Source organism: Balearica regulorum, chromosome 2, assembly GCF_011004875.1.
Source record: "Balearica regulorum gibbericeps isolate bBalReg1 chromosome 2, bBalReg1.pri, whole genome shotgun sequence".
NCBI lineage: Eukaryota > Metazoa > Chordata > Aves > Gruiformes > Gruidae > Balearica > Balearica regulorum.
Genome location: NC_046185.1, coordinates 150,410,285 through 150,436,082, shown reverse-complemented (window position 1 = coordinate 150,436,082; position 25,798 = coordinate 150,410,285). Strand labels below are relative to the sequence as shown.

At 36.5% G+C, this 25,798-nt stretch overlaps 1 protein-coding gene across 1 annotated transcript in view; it reads left to right on the top strand.

The window, feature by feature from the left end:
• ODAD2 (outer dynein arm docking complex subunit 2) overlaps positions 1 to 25,798 on the top strand; it is an 86,348-nt gene that overhangs the window by 40,616 nt on the left and 19,934 nt on the right. The window contains exons 17-19 of the mRNA XM_075747155.1: positions 3,608 to 3,722; positions 17,075 to 17,263; positions 17,848 to 18,069. Of these exons, the coding sequence (XP_075603270.1) occupies positions 3,608 to 3,722; positions 17,075 to 17,263; positions 17,848 to 18,069 (526 nt within the window). The remainder of the gene's footprint in view (positions 1 to 3,607; positions 3,723 to 17,074; positions 17,264 to 17,847; positions 18,070 to 25,798) is intronic.

Genomic DNA, 25,798 nt, shown 5'->3' with positions numbered 1-25,798 from the left:
AATAGCAAATACCAGTGCACAGTAATTTGAGATTTCCCAGAGGCTGTCCTAGACACTCCAGTAAGCTCTGAATGGGTTTAATTGCATTAATATTATTTGCCCATAAGACGTATTCCATATGTCAACTGTTCTGAAACCAGGAAGATGTTTTGCTCAAACACCTTGCAGTTTCCTTTTTGTAGGAGTGATGTCAGCTGCATACCCCTTCATCTCTGCTCTAATCATGGCTGGACAGCACAGGAGTGCGTGATAGGAGTGCCTCTTCACTCCAACTATTTCTAACTGCCAATACAAATACTTTTGATTATTTTGAGGAGCAGACTAATTTACACTTTGAATTGTATCAGTGGTCAAATAAGAACAATCTATGACAAGGCACAGAGTTTTGAATCAGAAGAGGTGGCTGCTGGCTATCTTGGTCTGGTCTATTGGGAGATGCCTCTGCTATGTTAAGGTATAGAGCAACAATAGTTCAGAATCTGGGCTCTTGCTTCTGAACTTTGCATATTTATGTATTGTTCTGTACTTATAGTGAAGGACCAGGTGGCAATTACCTATACTAAAGTTTACATTTCTACTTTGGGTGACTTTCATGCCTGTTAAGATTTTGACTAATACATGAGGTACGTTACATACATGTAGTTCAGCTATTCCCTAAAGCAGTTAAATATTTGAACTTTAATCTGTGAAATCTCAAGATTTTTTAATGTCAACTAAATACTGTATTATTTCAGCTTTTATGAGATTCTCTTCAGCTTTCAAAGGAACTGTTCTACATCTTTATTAAAAGAAGTGTCCTTTAACAGTCCCATGAGTGGTTGTTTAATACAGGTTTAACTGTAGTTTAATTTTATCATCATCATCATGTCGTCAAATTATTATAAAATATATCATTTAAGTGACTGTAACCACAGAGTGACTAATGTACTAGCTATGGATGAATACAGAATTGAATGCCAACCAAAGTAAATTTTAAGGTATATTTGCTTGTATTTATTGTGGTAAGTAGCTTTATTACAGCATCTTGCTAATAATGTTATAATAAATTTTGGGAAGAAAATTAGATACAAAAGCTATATACAAAAACAGATCAAAATATTTAGTGTAATGCCATCAGAGCTGAACTTTTCAAGATTACAGGTCTATTTTCCCATCTCTTGCTTTGTTTATTTGTAAAGAAGCCTAAAAGTGTTTTTTTGTCCACTTTAAAATGGAATTTTCACATAGAAAGGAAACTAATGTCTAAGCACTTTTATAGAAGAAACATTTTTCAGGGCCATTTATTTTAGTGTTCCTTTTGCTTTTATGGCAGATATGCTCATTTAACACCCAGTTTCTTCATCTGCTACATTGTGCAGTGAAACCATAGAAAGATAAAAAATTGAACTGAGAAAGGATTAATCACTTGTTTAGCAATGCTTTCTTTAATTGGCAAATACATATTCTCAGCAAGATGAAAATAAAAGGGTTTGTGCTTGTATTGTGATTACACAACAATAATTCTTCCAATATGAGAATTTAAGAGCATCGTTCTTGTAAGTAGAGTTCTTTTCATTTGAATTAATCTGGTGTAACTGAGAGAAAGCAGTAATCGAGAGATGAACAATGTACTTTGGAGATTTGTTTGTTTTGTCTGTACTGTTTTTTAGTTTGATTTTATACATCTTGTGTGGATGGAGGACTACACTTTCAGATATTCTGAGCTGTTCTGTTGGGTGTAAGGCAACTGGTCTTTCTGGTCTTCAAGCAAAAAGGCAAAACTCTTCTTTAGAAAATGAACCATAAAGTAAGGCTAGTTTACCTTGAAAAGCTGAAAAGAAGTCAAGAAAACTGAAAACAAAATGAAAGTAAACTTTCAATTGAAAAGGAAGCTTTCAAAAAAATAGAAAGGAAAGACAAATCAGCCTAGAGGTTGGGTTTTTTTACGTGTGGTGGAAAAATTTGAGCTCAGTGTTTGCCTTCTATCTCTTGATTTTTATATACTGGTTGGAGCATTTATATTTAGCCCCTCTTGGGAGGAAGTACCTCGTGTCGGTAAATGGTCAGTACTCTGCTTGACTAGAAGAAAGATTCATGGGTTCTTTTTCAATTAATTCCCATCTAGGAAAAAGTTCCGTGTGCTTTCTGAAATTATAGGAAAGTAATGTTAACATTGCTTAAAAGTGTTGGGAGTTTGGAGGGATTTAAAAGCTTGTTTTGAAGCTTTTAATTAAGTCATCCTTACTATGTTGAACATATATATGTAAATGTGTAGTTTGTGATCATGCTGGTTTATTTGCATAAAATCATAGCATGACCTGAGTTGAAAGAGACCTTGAAGATCATCTAGTTCCAACCCCCCCTGCCGTGGGCCGGGACACCCTCCACTAGACCACATTGCCCAAAGCCCCATCCAGCCTGACCTTGAACAGTTCCAGAGAGGGAGCGATGCATTATGATTTCTGAATTTGTCATTTGAATGCTGATTGATTTGGAGCTGAGTATGTAAAATGAGCTGTATTAAAATTAACAGATCTGAAATAAGTTATAGTGTCTCAACCATAGCTTTGTGCAAAAAAGTATTATTTTGAAAAACATAGTTGTTTAACCAGTTTGCATAAAATCATTATGAATAAAATCCATGGTTATTTTGGACAGACTTCTTTTATACAGTTGAATTTTTACTTTTGAGGTTAGAAAATGAAGGTATATTTGCTTTTCTTTATCTTCAGCTCATCTTCTTTGGGTTTAACATTTTTTTTTGAAAAAAGGCATGTTTGTAATGGCTATTAAGTTTTGTTTGACCTTCCTTTCCTTTTAAGGTATTCACTGGACCCTAATGTGAAGTTATGGTCCCCAAGCCTGATTGATATGTAAACATAACACAGATGGTGTAGAGATGATTCTGATGATAATTCATTTTTCAGCTAGTCACGAAGATACTTTGCAGTGTGTTTAAGAAATTATAACATAGTGTTCAGTGTTAGTCTTGTTTGTAAGGAACACATGGGAAACAAGTTACACGTTATTCATGCCCAACAAAGGATGCACTGTGGTGTGACCATTTTAATTTCTAATGCTAGATTAGAAACATAGTATTTTAAAATATGTCATAGAGTAAGGTAAATACATTAAGCATAGACTGAATAAAAAGTTAAGTACATAGTTTTGGGCATAAATATTTGTTTTGGAAAGTATTTGTTACTATATGAAAGAAGCCAGTATGCTTGAATTCAGATTTCACTTTGCATGCAGATCATTAAAAAGTCACATGCTTGTTTTCATGTTTAAATGAGTTTTGGTTATAATGTATTTTACTCTATCTTCTATAAGCATTTTGAATGACAGTGCTAAGAAAAAAGTAAACAGCATTAATGAGATTTAGTTAGAAAACATATTCTGTCTTTACATCATTTGTTCACACCCGTCTGCTATAGTAAGCAATGTTTAGTGACTATGTTGATGGTGATGAGCTGACAATAAAGCACAAGCAGTTACATAAAGCAAACCAGTATGTTAAAGAAAATATTTATTAAAGCAGTGTTCCAAACAAACTGATATAATTTAAAATTTAACATTTTCAACTCCGTAATTCATTATCTCTTTTTTTTATCTGTTTCTGCAATAGGATAATTGACCGTCTAGATGGAGTTCGTTTGTTATGGTCATTGTTGAAAAATCCTAATCCGGATGTTCAAGCAAGTGCAGCTTGGGCTATTTGTCCTTGCATTCAAAATGCTAAGGTAAGAAAGTGTTTAAAGTAATAGTTTTGCTATGTATATACTCACATATAATTTTTATATTTGGATGGTTTCCAGCAATGCTTTGCTCTTGCCTTCTTACACTCTCTTTATTTCATTCTGTTAACTGCTTAAAAAAAAAAAAGATCTATTCACCTTTCAAAAGTGAATAGTCCTCCATCTAGCTCTCATTATAGCATTCTGGTTTGCCTTTACAGTGCTTACTGTAGTTGGAAAATATATTTTAATAACTTATCAGGAGCTAAACTTACTGTTCCCAAATAAATCATGTTGAAAATCTGACAATGCTGAAAACAGAAAGGTTCTACTCACAGGCTATGAATAGCACAGGTAATTGTAGTTGTTCTCCACTATGAGGTACTTCAGCTATGTTCTCCAGAGACCGTCATTTGGTTTCAGAGCATATTTGAGACTCAGTGCCAATGTAATCCTTAGATTTTCTGCTCAGACTGCCAACAAAAAGTGCCAGTTGTGAATAGTGGTTGTTGTGCAGGTCAGTTGTGCACAGAAGACTGAGCTATTCATTTATTTCGTGTCAGTTTCCAAATAGAGATAAAATGGTGAGTATAAGCTGTAAGTCATCTTTAGTGAATTCTTACCACTGACCTGTGGTAAAATAAATGGGGAAGGTTTTGTTTCCCATTAGAAGTTTGCTGGAATGCTAACTAGACTTTTATCCTTAATCCTTGTACAGTAATATCTTCCATTTCTAATTTACCTCCATATTTAATGCAGCTTTTGCATCTTCTCTCTACTGTACCACAAATATATATCCTTCTACATATCATTTGAGATCCTGACTGTGTAAAGAAGGGAAATTCCTTCAAAGTGCTGGATATCCTTAGCATTCTTTGCAGGCAGTATTTCCTATTTGATGCTAAGCACTGTACAGTTGTTATTTATTTATATAGATGGATGGATGTAGATACAGATACATGGATGAAAGTATTGTGAGAACATTTGGTCTTGATTTTTATAACTTAAGCATTTTCTATTTCTTCACAGTGATTTCCACAGTGGCAGCTTGCTTGCCATTTTTCAAGCATACTGGTTATTCTGAATTATCTTTCCATCTTTTTTTTTTAAACATATACTCTAGTATAATGAAGCTTTTTGTTACCAAGTGGTGGGGGTTTACATGTCTCATCTGTCAAGATATGACTATACCTGTCTCTCTCTTGAACAGCATTGCTATAACTGAATGTTAAAATATTACTTGTCTCAGACCTGAGGTAATACTTATTATGTGTAAGACTCTGCAACCTGTAGTGCTGGAGTAGAACTCCACATTGCTAGAGCTTCCACTAAAAGCACTTTTTCAGAAACTGAGGTGATAGAGGACAGCTACTGAAATTATAGACTACATGGATTTTTTTTCTTGGGTTTTTCCCCCTGGGTATTTGACGAGTGTAGGCTATGTTCATCCTTAGTGTAGCCATCCTCCTTTCATCTGTCTTGGCTGCCTGCCCAAATGCTAATCTGTGACCCCACAAAGAGTCCTTTGTGTGAGACTGAGGCAGAGTGGCACACTGAAACAAACCTACCAATAATACCCTTTCCTCTGACACTGAATGGAAAGAAATATGTATAAAGCAGCAATTATAGCCGCACTGTGGAAGTGCAGTAACTGTTTCTATCTAAACAAAATTTTATATTTTTTTTATTCAAAGTTAATAATATTCAACAATTTACACAATCTTCCAGGAAGCACAGTTTGGTTTATGCAGTGCTTGATTCAAAAGCAGTAATAAGTATATGACTTTAAAAGGATTATGTGCATTCTGGCTTTTCCAAGCCTGTGCTTGGAACTGCAAACCATGTTTCAAATAGCTGTGAGCTTGGAATCTGGATTTGTTTTCTTTTTGTGTTCTTTTGTGGAAGCAGTAGTGGTTCTCTTCTGTAATGTGGAGGTTCATAGATGAAATAGAACTTGTTAATAGTGTCAGAAACAGATTTTTATAACAATGTAGTGCAGCATCCATTTTTCTGCACAGACATTTTCTGTAAATACAACTTGAAGGTTATTTTATATGATATTTATGAAATCTTAGAAGCTAATCTATCATACTGATATGGCTGTTATTGCCATAGTATGTGAATACACGATTATCTCTCATGCACTTACTCTCACTATAATCTGTTTAAGCTTGGAAAGTCTACCATTTCTGTGTTACCATTAGTGGGATAAGAGTCACAAAAGGCCCGGACTTGAATTCTCAAGATGTTTAGGTGCTAGCTGTTTCTGAGCTTTCGGGTCTAACTAGTTTGCCTGCTGTTAGACAGGAAGTTAATTGCAAAGGGAGCAGAATTCAACTTCCCATAACCCTAGATTATATATGTCAACAGTTACATTATGGTAGCTGGTTCACAGTACTTCCCGTAGAATAGAATTGTATCAGTGTGATACAGCAAAGTGATATTGTCTGTTACAGCAATAGGATATAGGTCAGTGATATTGGGTTCATGACAGATCTAAAACTTTTTAAATAGAGGATATAAATTGTATACTGTAGTACATAAACTGTTACAGCTCTGAGAGCCATGATATTGCTTTGGTATCAGTCATCACTTCTGTATGCCAGCATTAGTTCTAAATATTTTTAGCCTTAAGAATTTCTTGTAGAGTGAAGATCTTACAGGTAGGCTGGCAGCGATATAATTTGGGTGGTAGAACTCTCCTGAGAAAATTTGCGCAGCACCTGTGATTGCGACTTGTGAGTCTTAGACAAATATCTCATGATTTTGCATAAATTAGTTCATACATTTCTATCAAATATAAGACTTAAAGAGACAAGAATGTAATTTATTCAAAGGAATTATCTTAATAGAAGCAGATTCTTATTAATTAGTTCCTTAATTCCAAAAGGAAAAGCTACTACTTCAGGCACATTGGTAATGACAAAGTGTAAGTGCACTGTCCAAGAAACACAAATGATTATGAAAAATGGCTAAGAAAAGTCTTCTCAACTGTGTTGATATTGGAACAGCAATATTTGGTTGTGATGCTTATTTGAAAAATAGTATTTATAGTGTTCTCCCAATGTACATCATCCCAAACAGAAAAATTTAGAGGAACTCTACAAAGATGTTATTTGGGCTATTATAAAATTCATCCAAAGGCATTGTGCCAGGAAGAGGAACACTGCCAGCTTGAGTTTGTATGAAAATACCTATTTCCTCATAGAGTAACCTTTAAATAGTATGCCTTGAAATAAAATTAAAAAAAAGTTGTAGAGGTTATTTTCCATCCTCATATTTAGTAGAGTTTTGGGTGCAAATATTAGAATAGGAATGGTAGATTCAGGCCTCATCCTTTCCTCTGTCTTTTGTCTGTGCTTGTGTATCAGCTTTCAAAGTTTCAGTTTTAGCCTTTGTTATAGCTACAACTGTAAAGGTTTTCTTAGAGAACTTCAGGAAGCCAGCTATGTACAAAATCTGTCAAAATAATTTAAGTAAACAGTCTGAGATTGGGAATTGGAGGGAAGAGAGAGGGAAAGTTATTCTATTGTCTTAAAAAGTAGTTGCAAAATGACATCTCACACTTTTCTGGGAAAGCGTGATTTTTTTCCTCTTCAAGTTCATGTGTCCCTTTCAGCTCTGCAGTGGGATTTCATGGGTGGGATGAAGGATGGTCAGCCATCTAAAGTTGTCTGTGTATTTCTTACACATGGGGAAAGAGAATGTCCATGCTGACACACAAAAAAACCCAAAATCGAAACTAAACCAGGTTTAAGAGGAAAGGGTTATGAGATGGGTACATGTGAAGGTCAAGTAGCCTTCACTCTTGCACAAGTATTATATACTGAGGAAGTGACTTCTACTGGAGCCAGCTGTCTGGAGTTAACCTGTAGGTGGAAAAGAGGCTGCTGATGACCCATGCTATTTAGGATTCTTAGATTTTGTTTGTTATGGAAATTTTAATGTAACCATATGTGTAAAACTACAGAGAACATTTCTTTACTAAAAGTAACAAAGAAAGGTAGTTGAATTTGGAAATTCTTCTGATATTTAACAAATAAAATTATTTGCTGTTTTAAATGAATTAAGATGCTTTGTTTACATATTTTACTAATTTAAAACTGTAGTGTATAAAGATCAGTTATGCCCCATAACGCACACTGTTGCTCATTTTGTTTATATTTTTAAAATTTTACTTAAGTAGTACCAATACATTTTTTTCTTTACTTATCATTCTTTGGTTAAGCCTATAATGTCAAAATTCCCTGGTCGAGTATGTACAGCATTTTCCAGTTTCTTTGTTTTCCTTGCTATGCTTCTTGCAATTCTATACAGAAAACCTTGGCAGTTCAAACGTAGTGCTCTTACTGCTCCTTTCCATTTTCCCATTTGTTTTCTCTAAACATTATCATTTTCAACATAAATCATACCTACTTCTCTATATTTGATCTCATTTTTATGCAGTTTTTAATCCCTGATATCTGGATGTACTTTCCAACGTTTAAGTGTTTGTTATGAGCTGAACTTCAAAAGAGTACAATAAGAGAGACAAAAAGAAATTTTTTGCTTGCCCCTCAGACCTTCCAGAGCACCAGGGTCCCTGGAGATTTAGGAAGCCCAGCAAGTTAGACTTGACTTAGTGAATCCATAGCTGGCTGCCATGCTCGCCAGGGTGCATGCAAAACCAGCCCATGCAATGATTCTTGACTCAAGCTGTGTAGAAGTTTAGTAACCACTTATCATGAGGAATTTGGGCCTCCTATAGGTATGTTGCCATAGAGATCCTGAATGAACTGCCATAAATTGCCCTGAGGTCCTTAATGTCTACAAATACAGGAGTACGGTTCCTGTAAAACACATATCCTGAAAACTGGGAAGCAAAGGGAAACTAAGAGCATAACCCATATCTCCCTCATTGGGGAGCCTCAGATTGTAAGTTCCATGCAAAGCAGCTGCTTGAGAGCTTGAAGACCATAAGAAGCCAAAAAGCTTAGGAGCTCCTGGAGACCTGGTTTTCCAGCTGTTTGGCAGCCCATCAGGCAAGAAGTCAGGGATTCTGTGAAAACCAGAAGCCAAGCAGCCTGGCAGGCTACTCACCAGCCATCTGGCTGACAAGAGAAAAGATGAAGAGGCACGTTGGTAATTTAGCCTGCCTTTCTGCCTGGTTTCTGTCAAAACTTTTCAAGAAGTCGTTGTGTTCTTATGGAAGGTTTTGGTTCCATTCCATTAGCATTTTCTGATGGAATACTGTTCCACTGGAAAATATTTGACCAGCTTTCCTTGTAACTTAGTTTATAATATCTACACATGCTAGTCAACAGCTTGTCATGTAGCTTCTGTACTTTTAAATTAGACTTGCTAATTGGATTTTTAAAATCTATAAAAAGTTTAAACCCCATCCTCCTCATATTTTTTCTTTTTCATCTTTTCTTTGTTTTTCCTTCTTGTCCAGCTTTTTTCCTGACTATCCTATCAGTTGCCACATGGGACTTCATAGATTTTAAGGCAACAAAAGAACATGGAGATCATTGTGTCTGATTTACTTCATAATATAAACCAGAAAATTTCAAGCAATCATTTTATGTAGTGCAGAAGCTTTTGATTGAACTATAACATATTTTATACTTCATGCTTGTTATTCAGATTCTGAGTGGTCTGTAATGGTAAGTGGTACAATATGATATGATTGCCTTCTCATATGCCACCCTAATTTATGGAACCGTGCCAGAGTTGCAAAGACACAAACAATAATTGTTATAACAATTTATTCATTTGTGTTGTCACTGTATTGATTGTTTACCTATACTGTCCTCAGAATATTCCAATATTGCTGTCTTGCATCTCTACAATATTAAACTACATATTAGTGATGACTATCTCATAAACACATTAATAATTACAAGAAGTTTGCTTAGATACTTATTTGGATTCTATTCAATTCAAAACCAATGAAAACAATGTTTAGTTTTTCCAGTTATTCAATATTATCTGTTTCTCATACTTCCATTACTAAAACACTTTTCAAAGTAATCTAAAGCAAATCATGATGTTTTCTCTACTGTAGCCTCAATGGACTTTGATATCAGTAGTTTCACTGCTTCTGTGAAAAAATTAGGATTTTGGCATTTACCCAGGACTGAACTTCAGTGAGAGTTGTGAGGAGGGGGAGGAAGAGTAGGTGTAGTCCACCAGACTGAAAAGTAAGGAAAACAATAAACAAAAGGACTATTAGAAGTTGCCTGAGTGACTATGGAAACCTTTTTTTACCCTACCATCTTTTAGACAACATGCATTGCATGCTTTCTTGAGCTGTACGCTTGGCTAATGGACTTTGCTTTTGTTTCTTGAAACTATCAATAGCAATATACTTGCCAAGTATTTAACTGTGTGCTGATCAAATCCTCGAAGCGCCAGAAGTAAGGAATTCTGCTCTTCCAGGCTACACAGTAGCATTGAAGACATGTTACTCTGCTTTCCTGTTCTGGCTTTGGCTGCTTCTGTGAGGTGAAGACAACAGGAAAATCCATGTAGATTGTCTGCTTTTGTTTTCCCAACACATCACATTTTTGCAACACAGAAGATGACTTGTGAGATGTGGTGAAGTAGTCTCATACTACAAGGTGTTTCTTCATTACTTCTGCTACAGTGGAAGCCTTCACAGCTGTATAGACAGGAATAAAATTAGCCTTTAAATGTAAAGTAATTAATTTGATTAAAATACTGTTGAGTTCTTTAATAAGAAAAATTAATAGAAACTTCATTAGATAAACTGTGTGATTCCCTTTTTCACTGAACAGCTATAATATGGAAATTTATCTGTTGCATTTCTTTATTTTGAATTTTAAATTAGGTTGTGCATTATGATCATAAGTTATTCAGTTGACAGTAGGGAATGGAAATGGATAGCTTCCTTCATTAAAGAAAAGGTAGTTTAAAGGTGACTTTTGATAACTGAAGTTTATTTCCACAGCCATACCATCACTTTTTTGGGCAAAAGCAATTCAATTTGACAAATTAGCTTTGACACCTTAAGCTTTTTAAGATGTGCTAAGAGTGAAATACTACTTGGTTTTAGTGGAGAAACTTTTATCTTTCAAGTGGAGTATTTTTGAAGATAAACACAATGTGTTTTTGTAATACGATGTTTAACTTCAAGTCTTTCAAATAAAGAAACCAGTATTCAATTTGGAAGAAATAAGAAAGGAATTCAGCTACAAAAGAATTCAGTAGTTCTTTTACAAGAACTGTATGTCTCAACTTAAGGCTGATGAACTTTATTTACTCAATGGAAATAACCACAAAAAACCATATAATATGATGACAAGAGAACTCAAAAATCCCAAGTGTTCTCTTTGTATAAATACTGCAAAGATCAAGTGATTTTTCCAAATCTGTCTTTCTGCAAATATTGTAATGCTTTCTGCTCCTAATTAAAAAAACCATGTGTAAAGCTGGTCTGTCTCACAGTATTTCTGCTCTTGGCAGAAGCCAGTGGAGAAATAAGTGAAAAGGGAAAGTTAACTAAATTTTGTTAATAATCATACAGTTCAACAAGATCAAAATATGTGATTGAAGAGTAGCAGGATGAAGCTTTTATTAGCACAGCAGGTAACTATGCTGCCCTCAACATCCTCGCCAGATAGTTTGGGGTTTTTACTGCTTGAGCTTGCAAACTCTTCCCTTTGAATCCAGTTTTGAAATAATATTTATCGTACTTTCTGAGGATAAAAACTTTGCTGCCCACTAGTTAGAAGATGTGGTCATGTGAAGTCATGAAAAATCCTGTTATCTCTTCCCGTCTTCTTCAGCCACTTAAAATGCAGTTTAACAAACTATATTTCTTCATATCTGTCACCTCAAGTTAAATATTGGATTAAAAGTTATAATAAGAAGTAAGATGTACTTAAGAATATAAGAAGTGAAGATGTAAAATGAAGATATTTCCTGGTAATACAGTAAAACGTTCTTGCTCCCCTCCCCCCATTTTTAAAAACATTTTTATTGCTTCTTTAAATGTCTTTGTGTTTGACCTCTTACTTTGTTCAGCTCAGGAAATATTATTGTTAAAACAGAAGCGTTCAACCTATCATTAACACATACACTCAGATGTATAAAATAAAAATATCTATTTTATTGCTTATCAGTCCAAGTATCAATGTTTTTATCTAAAAAAGCTGTTTCTTGGGCTTTATTCTTACCATATTTTTTTTTCCCCTTGTCTAACTCAAACTGAGTAGCCTTGTTAGGACATCTAAGAGGTAAGGTTTTGCCACAATAGGTAAGAGAGGGAGTAAATTACCTAAATTCACTTAGATGCATTCTTCTTTTCTTTGAAGTTGTTTTTTGTATAGCTGTATCCTAAGATGTTCTCTAAGCTTTTCAAAACACTTGAAGTTTGTTGAATAACTTCATATGTAACATTAACGAAAGTATATGTAGTTTAATGGCTACATTAATAGATTAGAGTTTGCCGTATGTAAATGCTGAAGTATAAATGTAGTCTTGGGCTGGAAATGGAACTTCAAGTTCAGTATCAAAATCGTGTTATTACCCAATGGTAAACCACCCAGACTATGAAACAATGACACATTTCTACAGTGAAGTTAGGGACTACAGGTAAATATGAAAGCTTACTATACCCTAAGAGCTGGAAATGACAAACCCTTTTGGTTAAGTCTCACAAAAAAGTTGTGTGTCGATTAATTTAGAAGGCGGAAATTAAAAATTGCATTTTTTTCCATGTGAAACAAGAAGTGCAAAAAATATTTCCAAAGACATGTTATATATTATTTTTCTTCTCTTCTGTTACAAAAATAAGTATAGATGAAAATGCCCAAGAGTGTTTGGAAACTAAAGTCACAGAAGTTACTTTAGACATTATAGTATGAATAGCTATCTGATCATTAATACAAGTATACTCAAAGACAGTAGATTCAAAAGAATTAAATCCAGACCTCCACAATCACAGGCAAAACTTCATATAATTTCTTCTTTGAAGTATGGCAATTGTATATAACAAATACACATCTTCCAGTAAGAAATTAGTAGAAATTTACTGTACAAAGCAAGTATGTGGTTTTGCTAAATGATACCAAAAAGATTGCATTTGTTGTTCAAATTTCTTTGGGGGAAAAAAAAAAAGATCTTGTAAGTAACATAACAGATTTTAAAGCTCTCATTTCTGTCCTTTCTGCTCATTGTTCTTCAAATTTCCTGCTTCTTTACTTTACTCTTTGTCTTGCACAGACCACCAGACTACACCCACAATCACATTTGGGAAACTTTCCTGACATGTGGTTTCTGCAGTTTCCCTCTGCTTTTCGTCACTGGTAGAAGGTTCTGTCCTTGTGTTTAGCTGGTTTCACAGATGATTATTGAAACTCTTTTCTTTTACTTACTGCTGAATTGTTTATATATTATTCCATCAGTTTAATTGGATCGTACTCCTTTACAAAATGTGGAAAGCATAAGCTTGTCAGAGGAGAAATTTAACAAGTAGGGTTATAATCACTTGGAAAGAAAATATGTACAGGTAGGAAAATATAAAATGTAGATATTAGTTCATTAAGATGGGATACAGATTACCTTATCTCTTCAGGAAACATCTTTCAAGAACATGAATAATAATACACAGATATCTGAACCATGCAGAAAAGCAGAATCATTTTCATGTATAGCAGGGCCCCTTTCAAATCTTAGACACTTTACTGTAGAGTTTACCTGTTGAACAGAAGCCTTTCTTATTTGTTAAGCTAATATTTAGACACAAGGTAGAGGTAATGACACTTCTGTGGTAAGTTTCAAGGAAGTGAAGTAAACGTAAAAGATCTCATTTTCTTTCCTTGTCCTGTGGCTGGTCATTTAGCTGTCTAGCTCTCTAATATGTATAGGTAAGAAATTTTCTGTGTAGAAATCTTTCTCTGTAACCCATTATGTACCCCCTTTGGTCAAATTTTAAAATTTCCAGACAGACATGAAAACTGTTATCAAGAAATATTGATTGTATTCAGGTGATTGTCCGTAGATACCTTTACATTGTGATATGTCTACACTAGCAATGATAGAGAAACTTTTGTGCTAGCATATCGATGGTAAACATGCTGTAATCCTCCTTCCTTTACATGCAGCTCACGTGGTAATAGAAGTGGCAGAGCACTGCTCTTCCTTCTCTGTTTCTCTCAGCTGCTTTTCTGAGTCACAAACCTGTATTGTCCTTCTTCTGCATAAACATTTAGATTCTCTTTTAATTTCTGTAAGGACATCTGTTATTTGTTCATTATGGGTTTATTAGGACCTCAGCACAAAGTTTGCTCTTGGATACCACCCTTTTTCCACATGCTGTGGCTTCTGGTTTTGACGCTTACACTATATGGCTCTAACCTCTCCCTTCCAGTCTCCAGAACTGCACTGCCTGTGGTGAAAAATGTTTCGCTCCTGATGGGCCTACTCACTGCTTTTGCATTCTGTGAGAAGGAAACATCACAGCTAAGATTCTGTTTGGCATTTAGACCCAGAACTAAAAAAGATGAACTGCAGCATCTTGTGGAATTTTTATTTATGAAGTCCATGAGCAATTTGATGGATTTGTTCAGCAAAGCTAACACAATACAATTGGACCCTACTCTGTTCATAAATCAGCCCCCAAAAAGAAATAAATATAATCAAAACCATTCTTAGTCTCAGGGTCACTCCCTAGCCCTAGGAAAGTTCATACTATCCATGTTGCACTTCCATGAAGTGCATGCAACTAAGACCTTTCAGCCCGGAAGGGTTTAAGGAGAATGGTAGTTTTTATTCAAAATTCTAGTATTGATCTGTTGAAGGAAGCAAAGGAAAGAGATTCCACTTGCAGACCTTTCTTTCCACCTGTGGACATTTACCATCATTGAGGTGCACAGGCTGATTTTTTTTCTACAAAGTTTCTGCTGACACTTTAACTCTTTCCAGTGTAATAACAGTTGGACAGCAGGCCACCCAATGCCACCTGCAAATGTGCCACAACGAGGTCACCAATAATCTCTGACCTATTTTCAGTTCCTATTTTCAGTACCCTTTGTGAAGGATATGATTTGGGCACTAATGGCATACTTTTAGGAAATAGTTCCATAAAAATTAGATGACCATCAAAAGCCACCTGAAGTTCTTGCCCACAGTGATCTCTGTCCTGTATCTATTTTGTAATCAGTAGTTCATTTGCTTTTCTTAAGTCTTATGTTTCTAAACAAATCCATGTTAGGCATAATGAAGTCATTCACTGGTTTCTATATTCATTGGACAACGAACTTTAAGAGAACCACTCATCTTTCCACATCCACATCTGAATGATTGAAAATCTAACAAAAAATGTCGGGCTGGATTATAGATTGTATAAAAAAGTCCTGATAAAGCACAAATATCTATGCTTAATATAGAGGTCCACTCAACTGAAGTAACTAATGGGCCCATTCAAGCAGAAATGGTGATTTCTCCAGATTACATTGCTATGCTTGATATACTCAGGTTAGGCACATGAAGTTCTATCCACCCCTTTGCTAACTGTTATGTTTACAATGAAGTTTCTGAAAATCGTGCTGCATTTTGCGGTGTTGGCTTTCTGGCTCTGTATAACTAGGCATCCTGAGAACCCCTTCTAGATGGTTGTTTGCAACATGTTGCTTAAAGTTACCCACAGATTGAATACACATGTAAAAAATCAAAGAAGTAGATATTTTTCTATTCTGGCATTATTTCTATCCACAAGGAAACTGCAAAGAGGTTGTCTAAAATAAAGTAATCTGACATGGTGGAACATTTTAGCAAAGAAAGAGATACATATATTTTCAAGCATCTCAGTTTAACGGAGTGCAATGAATCTTGGTGCAGTGTTGGTCAGTGACTATATAACTTAATCAGTTAAGAATTTGAGCTTTAACAAAACTTTATACCCTGTCTGCTTTTAAGGATACGTGAAGTACTGTATGCTGCATGTCACTTTATTAGGTACTGCCCATTTGTCTTTGCTTGAGGCAACCAAACTAATTCCATACCAGTTAGGTTCAGCCTCACAGTGCCAAAACTGCTGGTTTTCTCTCTTTTACACATTGATATGTAAACATACACTTGATAATTTGAGTTGACTAATAAACACAAGAGTGGGAGAAGAGCCAGTGCTGTGTCAGACCAAAGGTTCACTGACACAGTATTCCATTTATGATACTAGCCCAGAAGGGATGCCTAGGGAAAGGTAGAACAGGGCAAACTTGTAGCTGTGGTTCCCCTCCCCAGACTACTCTCCCACCTTCGAGAAATCTGTGGCTCAGGAACTTTCTAAATCAGAGGGAATACTTTTATATTGAATAACCCTTACTGGATTTTTTTCCTGTGAATTTGTCTAGTTAATTTCTAACATGCAAACATCTAACAGCCACTGCAATCCTGCCCTAAGGATTTGAACATCTTAAATATGCTTTGTTTGAAAAGAACTTTGTTTTATTCTAAACACGCCACCTGCTAATTTCATCTGATGCTCCTAGCTCTTCTTCTAGAAAAGAGATGCCTGTGTGCCCTTTCCATTCTACTCAAGATTCTATACACCTCTATCATACCGCTCCTCAGCTTTCTCTTTTATAGCCCTGAGTCTCCTAGTTGGTTAGTCATTCCTTCTACAGAGCAGTTCCCTATCTTTGATTATTCTTGCATCTTTCTCTACACCTTTTCTAATTTTACTATAACTTTTTCAAGGTGGAAAAAATGGACAAGATCTGCATGCTGTATTCAGGATCAAGGCACACTGTTTAGTTTTCTATTTCTTTTCTGAGACCATACTTAGACATTGTTCCAGAGTCATGTTTGTCCTTTAGTCACATTTTACATTGATTGTTCATTCTCTGAGGTGTGCCATGGTTCTCCTACAGTTGTTGTCATGACTTGTGTAACCTCCCTTCTTAAATATTCCTGAATACTCATTTGCATTGATACAAGAAAATAATATTACCTCTCCTTTGTCTTAGCTGTCAGACTTAATGTAGGAAATAGAAGACACTATATGAGCCTAAACAAGGGTGTCTCTTGCTGTTTTAGATGCCCTAAGGTATGAGAGGCACCCACCTGGCAAATATGATATGACAGATAAGTAACACTTGCACCCTTCTGGAGTGACAGCTTGAGGTCGTAAGGAATACTCTGTGGTATCTAAAATGACACGAGATACCTTTATTTAGGTATTGAATTTCTGCCTAGGTGATGGTATGTAAAACAGTCTAACTCTTATATGTCAATCAAGAGAGCTCTGAGTTCCGAATTAGCCATATTTCTTGGTGAAGGCAACACAGCAATATCTGCAGTTTTGAATAGTTATGTCATATTTAAAAATAATGTTTCTTTTGATTCTCATTTAGGATGCTGGGGAAATGGTTCGTTCCTTTGTTGGTGGCTTGGAACTGATAGTCAATTTGCTAAAATCAAAGAATAAAGAAGTTTTAGCTAGTGTATGTGCAGCCATTACAAATATAGCTAAAGATGAAGAAAATTTAGCTGTTATAACAGATCATGGAGTCGTCCCTCTGTTGTCCGAACTAGCAAACACAGTAAGTAACATCTAAATATATTATACTAAGCATCTGAATTTCTTTTGTTAGACTGCATTATACCCAACTAAAAGGTTATGATGAGAGCAGTAGATTTTGCAGCAGCTACAAGGAAGAGCTGTAGAAGCCTTCCTCTATGAGATGTGTATTAGACATGAAGACACTCTGTGGCTGGTACTAAAATTGCTTTGGAAGATGAGCTTCATTTTAATAGTCACTGTTGCTGAATATTGCTTTTGAGAGATGCAGCTGCTGTGTGAAAAAAAGCACAAAGGGTTGAGAGAGTAATAAATCTGAACCATGCAGAGAATCTCAATGATGGGGCTATATGTTACATTTTAATGCTAATCTTACCTAATTTCCAGTCAGTCTAAAAGCACCTTTGAAATAGTATGAAAATTCACAGCACTTCCTACAAAGAGAGTAATAAGGGACTACTAGCTCCATGACTTACAGCTCTCTCCAGTTTTTAATTGTGCTGCAGTTAAATTGAGATGCCTTAAAGATGTTTGAGAATACAATTCTGCTTTCCTATGAAAATTTGGTGTATTACGTTGTCTTTATTATGTTTTTACCTTCTTCAGAACAATGACAAATTAAGACGTCACTTAGCAGAGGCCATTTCCCACTGTTGCATGTGGGGGAGCAATAGAGTTGCCTTTGGAGAGACCAAGGCTGTAGCTCCTTTAGTACGTTACTTGAAGTCAAATGATCCATCAGTTCATAGAGCTACAGCCCAGGCTTTGTATCAACTTTCAGAGGATCCCAGCAACTGCATCACCATGCATGAAAACGGAGTGGTGAAGGTGAGGTGGAAGGTTTTTCTTATTTGGAGTTCAATTGGACGGGTTTGGCATGGTCAAAAGAATAGATCTTTCGTTTGAAATAGTTCTTGAATACTGCTGCGTACCTCAGATTTTCTGAACTTTATCCTAAAAATGTTTGGTCAAATAGCAATTTAGGGAACAGTGCTAAAGACATTACAGCTAGGTTGTTGTTGGGAACTGAAATACGATGCGGGCTTTCATCTCTAGGGTACTTGACTCTGACCTAGGCTGGTAGTGACATTACATCAGCATTTTGTCTTTCTCAAGTGACTTTTGCAAAAGAAGTTGGGTTATCTTAATGGATAGTTGCCTAGTATGGCAGAAAGTCACCTAGGAACTGAGGGTAACTAGATTTGAGGACAAATTAAGACAGAATAATAGAAAGGCTTACTTTACCTGGAGCTGTTTCAGTGAATTCTGCATTTACTTGTAAAAATTCTTATTTTAGGAGTTAAGTATGAGCACATTCTGCAAAGACCTTACCCTAGAAAGAATTTTTCTCTCTAAAATATTTTTCTAGAAAAGTCTTATCTCAGTAGTTGAAGCCAGAAGAGTTATTCCTTTGGCACAGGTGAGATAAGGATTATGACCTTAGAGATGGAGATAGTAGGAGTTCTCAATTGTCATAAATTTCTTGAAAGATTCACTGTTTGCAGGCTTTCCATTTTACTTCATGATCAGGTGAATGTATTGAAAGTAAGAGTTGACTTATGGTGCAGTGTTGTTATTAATGTTGATTTTATGCCTGCACTAATGATGGTGCACTTCATTGTGAGCAGTTTCAGTTCTGGTACAGTCTAGTGGTCCTGCATTATCATACATTTATCTGTAGTTTCCTATATCTGTAGTCAGGTTAAAAAAAGAGAGAACTGATAAACGGAAGAGCAAAACTATGAAATAAAGGAACATGGGTTATGTTTGTTGCATCTAGACTTTTTGTCCTGGGTGCACTTCTGTCTCGTGTACAAGAAACTTGTATTTTTGTAATGCAGTGGACAAGTGTTTCAATGTGGGTTTATACGTGGTTCCATCACAGAACTGAAGTACAAGTGCTTCTCATCTCATAACTGATGGATGCCCTGAACATACAAGAGGATATGTGACCTATTCTCATTGTGTTGCCAGCACACAGACATATTTGTATCATATAAGCAGATATGCATTAGTAGTATGACAGGAAGCAGCTGCATTTTGATCCATGTTGAGACTTACAGCCAGGGTAGCAGTCCTGCTGAAAAGAACCTGGAGTGTAGGTTCAGCAAGCTGAGCAGGAGCCAGTAGGGTGCCCTGGGAATGATGAAGGCTGACAGGATCCTGGGCTGTGTTAGCGGGAGAATAGCCAGTAGGTTGGGGTAGTGACCTAGCACTTATTAAATCACATCAGGAGTACTATGTTCAGTTTGGGCTCCCACTTCAAGAAAGATGTGGATTAGCCTGAGCAAGTCCCGTGAAGGGCCGCCAAGATGGTTGGGGACTGAAGTACATGGCTTGTGAAGGAGCTGAGCTTGTCTAGCTTTGAGAAAGAAGGCCTTTGGGCAGCAGTGCCTAATAGCAGCCTGCCAGTATCTAAGAGAAATTTATCAAGGCAACAAAGGCAAGCTCTTTACTGAAGTGCATGGTAGGAGGACAACAGACAATGGTCATAAATTGAATCTGACAGGTTCCATCTGGATATAAGGAAAAAAATCTGTGAGGGTAGTGAAGCACTGGAACAGTTCTCCAGAGAGGCTGTGGAATCTCCATCCAAGGGAATTTAGAGACCAGACTTGACAAATCCATCAGCAACCTGGTCAGAATTCAGTGCTGACCCTGCTTTGACCAGGTGGTTGGACTAGATGACCTCCTGAGATACCTTCCAACCCAAATGATTCTGTGATTCAGATCATCTGATTTGTATCAGATTTGATGGGAAATAATAAAAATAATAGGAAATATGGGAAATAATGATTGATCTTTACAAACCACTACTTCATTATCTTTTAATAATTAAGCAGTATTCTCCAGCGTCTCAACTGACTTTATTGAGCCATACTCATGGCATATTCAATTAGGGAAAACAGCCGTGGTTGTGGTAATGGGCTTTGCCATTCAGTATCCAGAAACAGTCACCCTGTCAAACGTGGCAGAAATCTGCTTGACTATACTTAGTCAGATGGGTGTCTGAAAAGAAATACTGTCAGAGGAACAGATTTAATCACTCTGTTGTTTAGATACTTAGGGAGATGTGTAGGATAAAGTGTATGAATTCCACTCTATATCATTCAGAAATGAATATTCATTCCATGAACAGAAAATTCACTTGAATTTTAGGTCAGGTCTACAAATGTATGTGACTAAGAGATGCAGTGCTACCCACATACCTTGAAATACTTCAAAATTCCATGAGGTTTGACTAATCCTCCTCTGTAGTTCACAAGATTTCATTTTGGGGGGAGAAAGCAGTCTGACTGCAAACAAAACTGGTTCTGCAGTGAATCTTTAAAATGCAGAAAACCTGATCAAGAATTAAGAGGTTAAAGAGCATTAAGATAAAAACACCTGTGACCACACATTGCCATGAAGGACCTGGAATAATTCTTCATACCTGCTATGTCTCACAATATGCAAAAGTCTTGGGAAGGATTTTTGGAAGTGATCCAGAATATTAATGAAATCACCTCTAACCTTAAAAGCCTGCACTGTTGATTCATGCCATAAGCTGTTCAGTTTGGTAGAATGGAATCTCTTCATAGCCAGGAGGTGACTGCGAACCAAATACATAACCGGGAAAAGAAACATTATGATTCCTTACTGCCCATTTTGCTTACTGGCAGTAAAAAATGAAATATCCTTGGAAGACACTAATTTATCTGAAGGAGTAGTTCTTGCTAGTCCCCCAAAAAGCAAAAGTAATTGAAGTTTGGCAGAGTGTGTTTTCAGATAAACTAAATCAAACTAGTCAGATGGTTGATGTCATCCATACCAAAGACTGTCAACCAATGCACAGTCAAATGTACTGAATGAGTGTAAATCTTTAAGAGTTCTGTCCAGCTGTTCAAGTAAACTGTCTTTTGTTCAGTGTGCTGCTGAAGTCAGTGTGTGTAGCGTAGAATCTGAAGTCCTAGCATCACCCAGCAAATGTGTAACAATGAGGTGTAACAACTTACAATTGTAAATTGAGCCTTGAAACCAAGTTTGATACTTCTAAATTAGATTATGTTAATTACTGTAAGAAATCCATCCAGCTGAAGAAATTACTTAAACACATCCCATAATTAGGGCTAAGAGCTACATGGAATTATCTTATTCAACACCGGCACATATTTCATTTTTCTATGTGTTTTCAGTTACATTCAAGTAAACATTCATGGAAGTGCTTAATTACAAATGCTGCATTTAATCTGGAGAATATGAAAGTGATTATATCTAAACAAACAAAAACATTCTTCACAAATAATATTTCTGTATTTTTAATTATCCAGATATTTTAAAATAGCATTTTATGGAATTTTTTTTTCCAGCATAAGAAGTATAAATGGAACTGTTATGCAAGCTTTGTTCCTTTAAGTCTTTAAGAAATCCTTAACACAAGGCAAACTGATAAAATGGGTAAGTCTAAACAGTAGGACCCTGGAGCAGTTCCCAGCTCTTACATGCAGCTGCATACCCTGGCCACATACTGATTGCACGTTAGGACTAAACCTGGATGCATACATTCGGATCTGTGCCAAAAAAAAAATGCAGGTGCAGAACTGGAACTACAATATGTATGAACAATGGGGAATCAGGACTGCAGGGCATACAGCAAAATGCATTTGCCTTTCAACTATGATATAGCCAGAGAGATTCCAATACCAGCGTATGTGTTGAAGTTAACGTGGCGCAGAGATCCATGTTAATAAAGTGTGAAAAACCTAGACCTTGGTCTATTCCCCCCAGGCCATAAAGTGACAAAGGTGCAGTGAGAGGTCATCAGGGCTAGCTCTCTTAAGCCATCTTGACCTTTCTTACCTGTCTGGCTACGGTAGCACGGAGCTCAGTGTCAGATGATTTGCCTTATTCTGGTACTAAAACTGCAGTATAGACATACCCATTTTTTTAAAAGGGTGTAGTTTGGTTTTGACCCTATTTTTCAGGGAATGGAATTCTGCCACCCACAAGAGGAAAACACTTATGGTCATCTAGAGTTTCTAACCCTAAATATAGCATGGTTTATTTAGCAATTATCCTGCTGTGATGTTTCCAACCACTTTCTAATGCTTATATGTTGTGTTATACCTAGAATGGCAAAGCGACAAAGCAAAGAGAAGCAACAAATAGGCCTTTTTTGGAGGGTATATCGGACCGGTGAGACATAGCGGTTCTTATCCAGTGAGGATGCCCATATAATAACAGAAATGTGGTGGGCAGTCTGAGAAAATATGTTCTGCTGAACCTATGATAGTTTCTCCAGATGTGCTGGTCCAAGTGCTTTTGTTCTGTGTTGCCAGAGCTGAGCAGATCATGAAGCAAATCAACACACGTACCATGACAGCACAGGGCACAGCTGGCCAATGCACCAACACTTACGAACTTGACCTCTGTGCTGGCACTGTTGGAATTACCATCAAGAATCAATTACTGGAGTTTCAGAAAGGCTAAACAGGCATTCTCACATGGCAAGGAGAGTGGGTGGAGGAGATTTAGTTGCTCGAATGCGAATCAGTACAGTGCTGAATCTTGCCTGGTCTATTGAGTTGGTCTGCCTGGCACAGGTAAGAGAGCAGTTGCAGCACTGTGTCTGTGCTAGTGGGTATCTTTGCACCGTGCTTCTCAGTGATGACAGAACGTCCGGGGGTTTTCATTCTTCTAGCCTCTCCAGTGAATAGTTGACTGAAAGCATACTTTGTATTTATGTAGGGGTTGTTATGTACAGTTTTTTCCAGGACCAATCATATTTTTGCTTCTGGAAAATTTGTCTGTGTTCCTTTGATATTTTTTCATCCTTTTACCAGATATCTAGTGTTTCAGTAATAATGCCCAGTTGTATTAATGTCACAGCTGCTGTAGTTCTGACTAGGATGCAATACATGCATAATCCCAGGTGTTCTTCAGCACATATTCATGTGCTATGTTCATGTGCACAGAAAGTCTGATGCTTCGGGGAAACATTTACTCTGTGTGAACGACACAGTTGCTGAGTGCTTGAACAGTTGGTCAGAGACTTTCTCAAAGCATCAGACTTTCTGACCATTCACTACGCAATGTGTAAATATATGTTTCTGTCCAGGAAACCAGGAATAAAAATATATAGGGAAAGTAATTTCAGCCAGATTCTTATATTTCACGTTTTGCCACTGCTGCAAACAGTATTTGCTGATCACAAGACAACAGGTATATGCACACAGTTGTGAGAGAAAACCAGTGTTCCAAGTTTTCACCTATTTGTAACTGCACCCAAAATACGTTCAGTTTTCCCAAGCAAGGCTATGTGACAAAAAAGGTTGGCAAATCCTGGTGTATGTCAGCTGCAATGTGAAATTCTGAGTAGACAAACAGGGTGATTTTGGAGGAGGTTTAGAAGGGCAGTTTATGAAGTTTTTCTTTTATGTTCAGTTCCATGCTCAGTGTTCTTATGACTGGGAATGGAACAATGGTTATGACCTGTGACAGATGAATCAATGCTTTCTTTCTACCAAACACCAGAAAATATTTCCTCTTTCTGAAGTAAAAAATTTTGACTGTGCTGGAAAAGAGATTTGTATTTTCAAGGACCCAGTAATGACATGTGGGACACTAGAAAGCAGGAGAAATTTTTAGACATCAGACTTAAGGAACTGGCATCAACCTGAATTCAAGATTGGAGATAGAAGAGAAATACAGTGGGTGAGTGGCCGTTGATAGCCAAGATAAGCAGGAATACCAGGCAACATTCTTCACACTTGGAGTCTGTCACAATTAGAGGGAAGAGAAACAGGAAATATCATAGACAACTGGAAGTATCCAGCCATCACCACATTTGTCATGGAAACAGCAGAAAATCTCTCTTAAAATGTAGCTGTTGCAAAGGAATAAAGATGTCTACCTATATTGACTGCTGCTGAAACCTTAGAACAATCGGGCTTCTTCATGAAAAGATCTCCAAATGTCCACTAAAGAGTACAGGTTTTTTTAATAGGGATGCTATTTTAAGATGAATTGTAGAAAGACTGTTCCGCAAGGCAGAGGCAGATGAGGCAGTGCAGCTACTTTAGTAGTGAAAAGATGAGTCTAAACATGTTTTAAAGGAAGAATTCAAGTTATCTGAAGATCCTGAAAGAATATTTAAATCATTGTCCTAGAGACCAGGTCACTGTGTCAAACTAATACAATGCTTCTCTGTTTTACAGTCACACTTTTTCTTGGTTATGTTGGCAAGGTGTAGACTGGAACGTGCTTCTGAAGTGAATGAGGGAGGATGGTGGTGTGTATAGGCACTTGTGAAACTGCTTGTAATATACCTTCTGAAATACTTCAGATATTTCAAAAGATTCAAAGTATATACAAGTGAAAAATATGTAACTGATTATTCCTGGTCATTCTTACTTTGCAAATGAAAAAAAATGAAATCTATTTATCTATTGTGGAAGTTTGTGGAAGTTAATTTCTGACTTTGTAAGTGATATAAGGCAATTTTTTTTTAATGGAATTGAATTATTATTTCTGTGTAAAGAAGGCCTAGGAAGTTTGAATGGCTTCATCACCTACAGAGTTGAGGCCGGTCTTTTATGATGAGGCTAATCATACCTCTGAGGAGATTATTAAAGTAATGAAAAAAGTAAGAACAAGGGAAAATAAGCACCCAAAATCAGGCCATAGAATAACAAAATTCATCAAAGTCATCATTCATACTAACTTTAAATGCTTGTATTGTGGACATGCCTATCTGAAATAGTCACCCAAATTCTTACAGTAGTCAAGGAAGAAGAATAGTTTCTTTACTGTGTTTCGTCTCTCCTAATTTGGACGTTTATGCAAAGATAAGGCACTGCAATATTTTCAGGTCTCCTTTGGCTACAATGGGAGTGCAGGTTCAAAGTTCAGATCGGCACATCTGTACGGTGGATATCTATGTTTAATGGGGTGAATCCCATCCCAAGGCAGTGGAGAACTTGTTGAAATGAATACATAGGCCAGTTCATTATTAGATAGGAATGACAGAATCCTGAATAATAGCACAATAAGAAAGAGATATTAAAAAATTAGTTTATTCTTTTTCTAGAAAAATACAGATGAGATGCATTTATATGCTATGATGGTTATGAGACACTATCATCTGCCCAGCAGTAACTGAAGCACACTTTGAACATGATCTGATAAAGCCAGATGTTTTAAATTAGTGGATCTAACTAACTTGAATCCAGGGATTTTGAAAAAAGATCTTTGGAGTATTAAGGATGGAATCCTTTCATCTAAGTTCGGCCACTTTTAGGTGTGGAGTTTAAAAATAGTTTAAACTAAGACACCTTCTGTAGTCAGTGGAAAGAGACTTGTTCTAGCTGAAAATAGATGCCCAAGATATCTGGAAGGAAGAGACTCATGAAGTGCCTAGTTTTCTCTACAGAGTATAGAAAGGACCTAGGTGACTAGCTCAGACTAAACAGCTAGCTTTCAGACAGCTGAATTTCAATTAATATCCTCCTGAATGTTGATTTTCAACAAGCTTGCGGTACAGGGGAAGTTGCAAGGCTGGAAGAAAGGTAATGTGCCA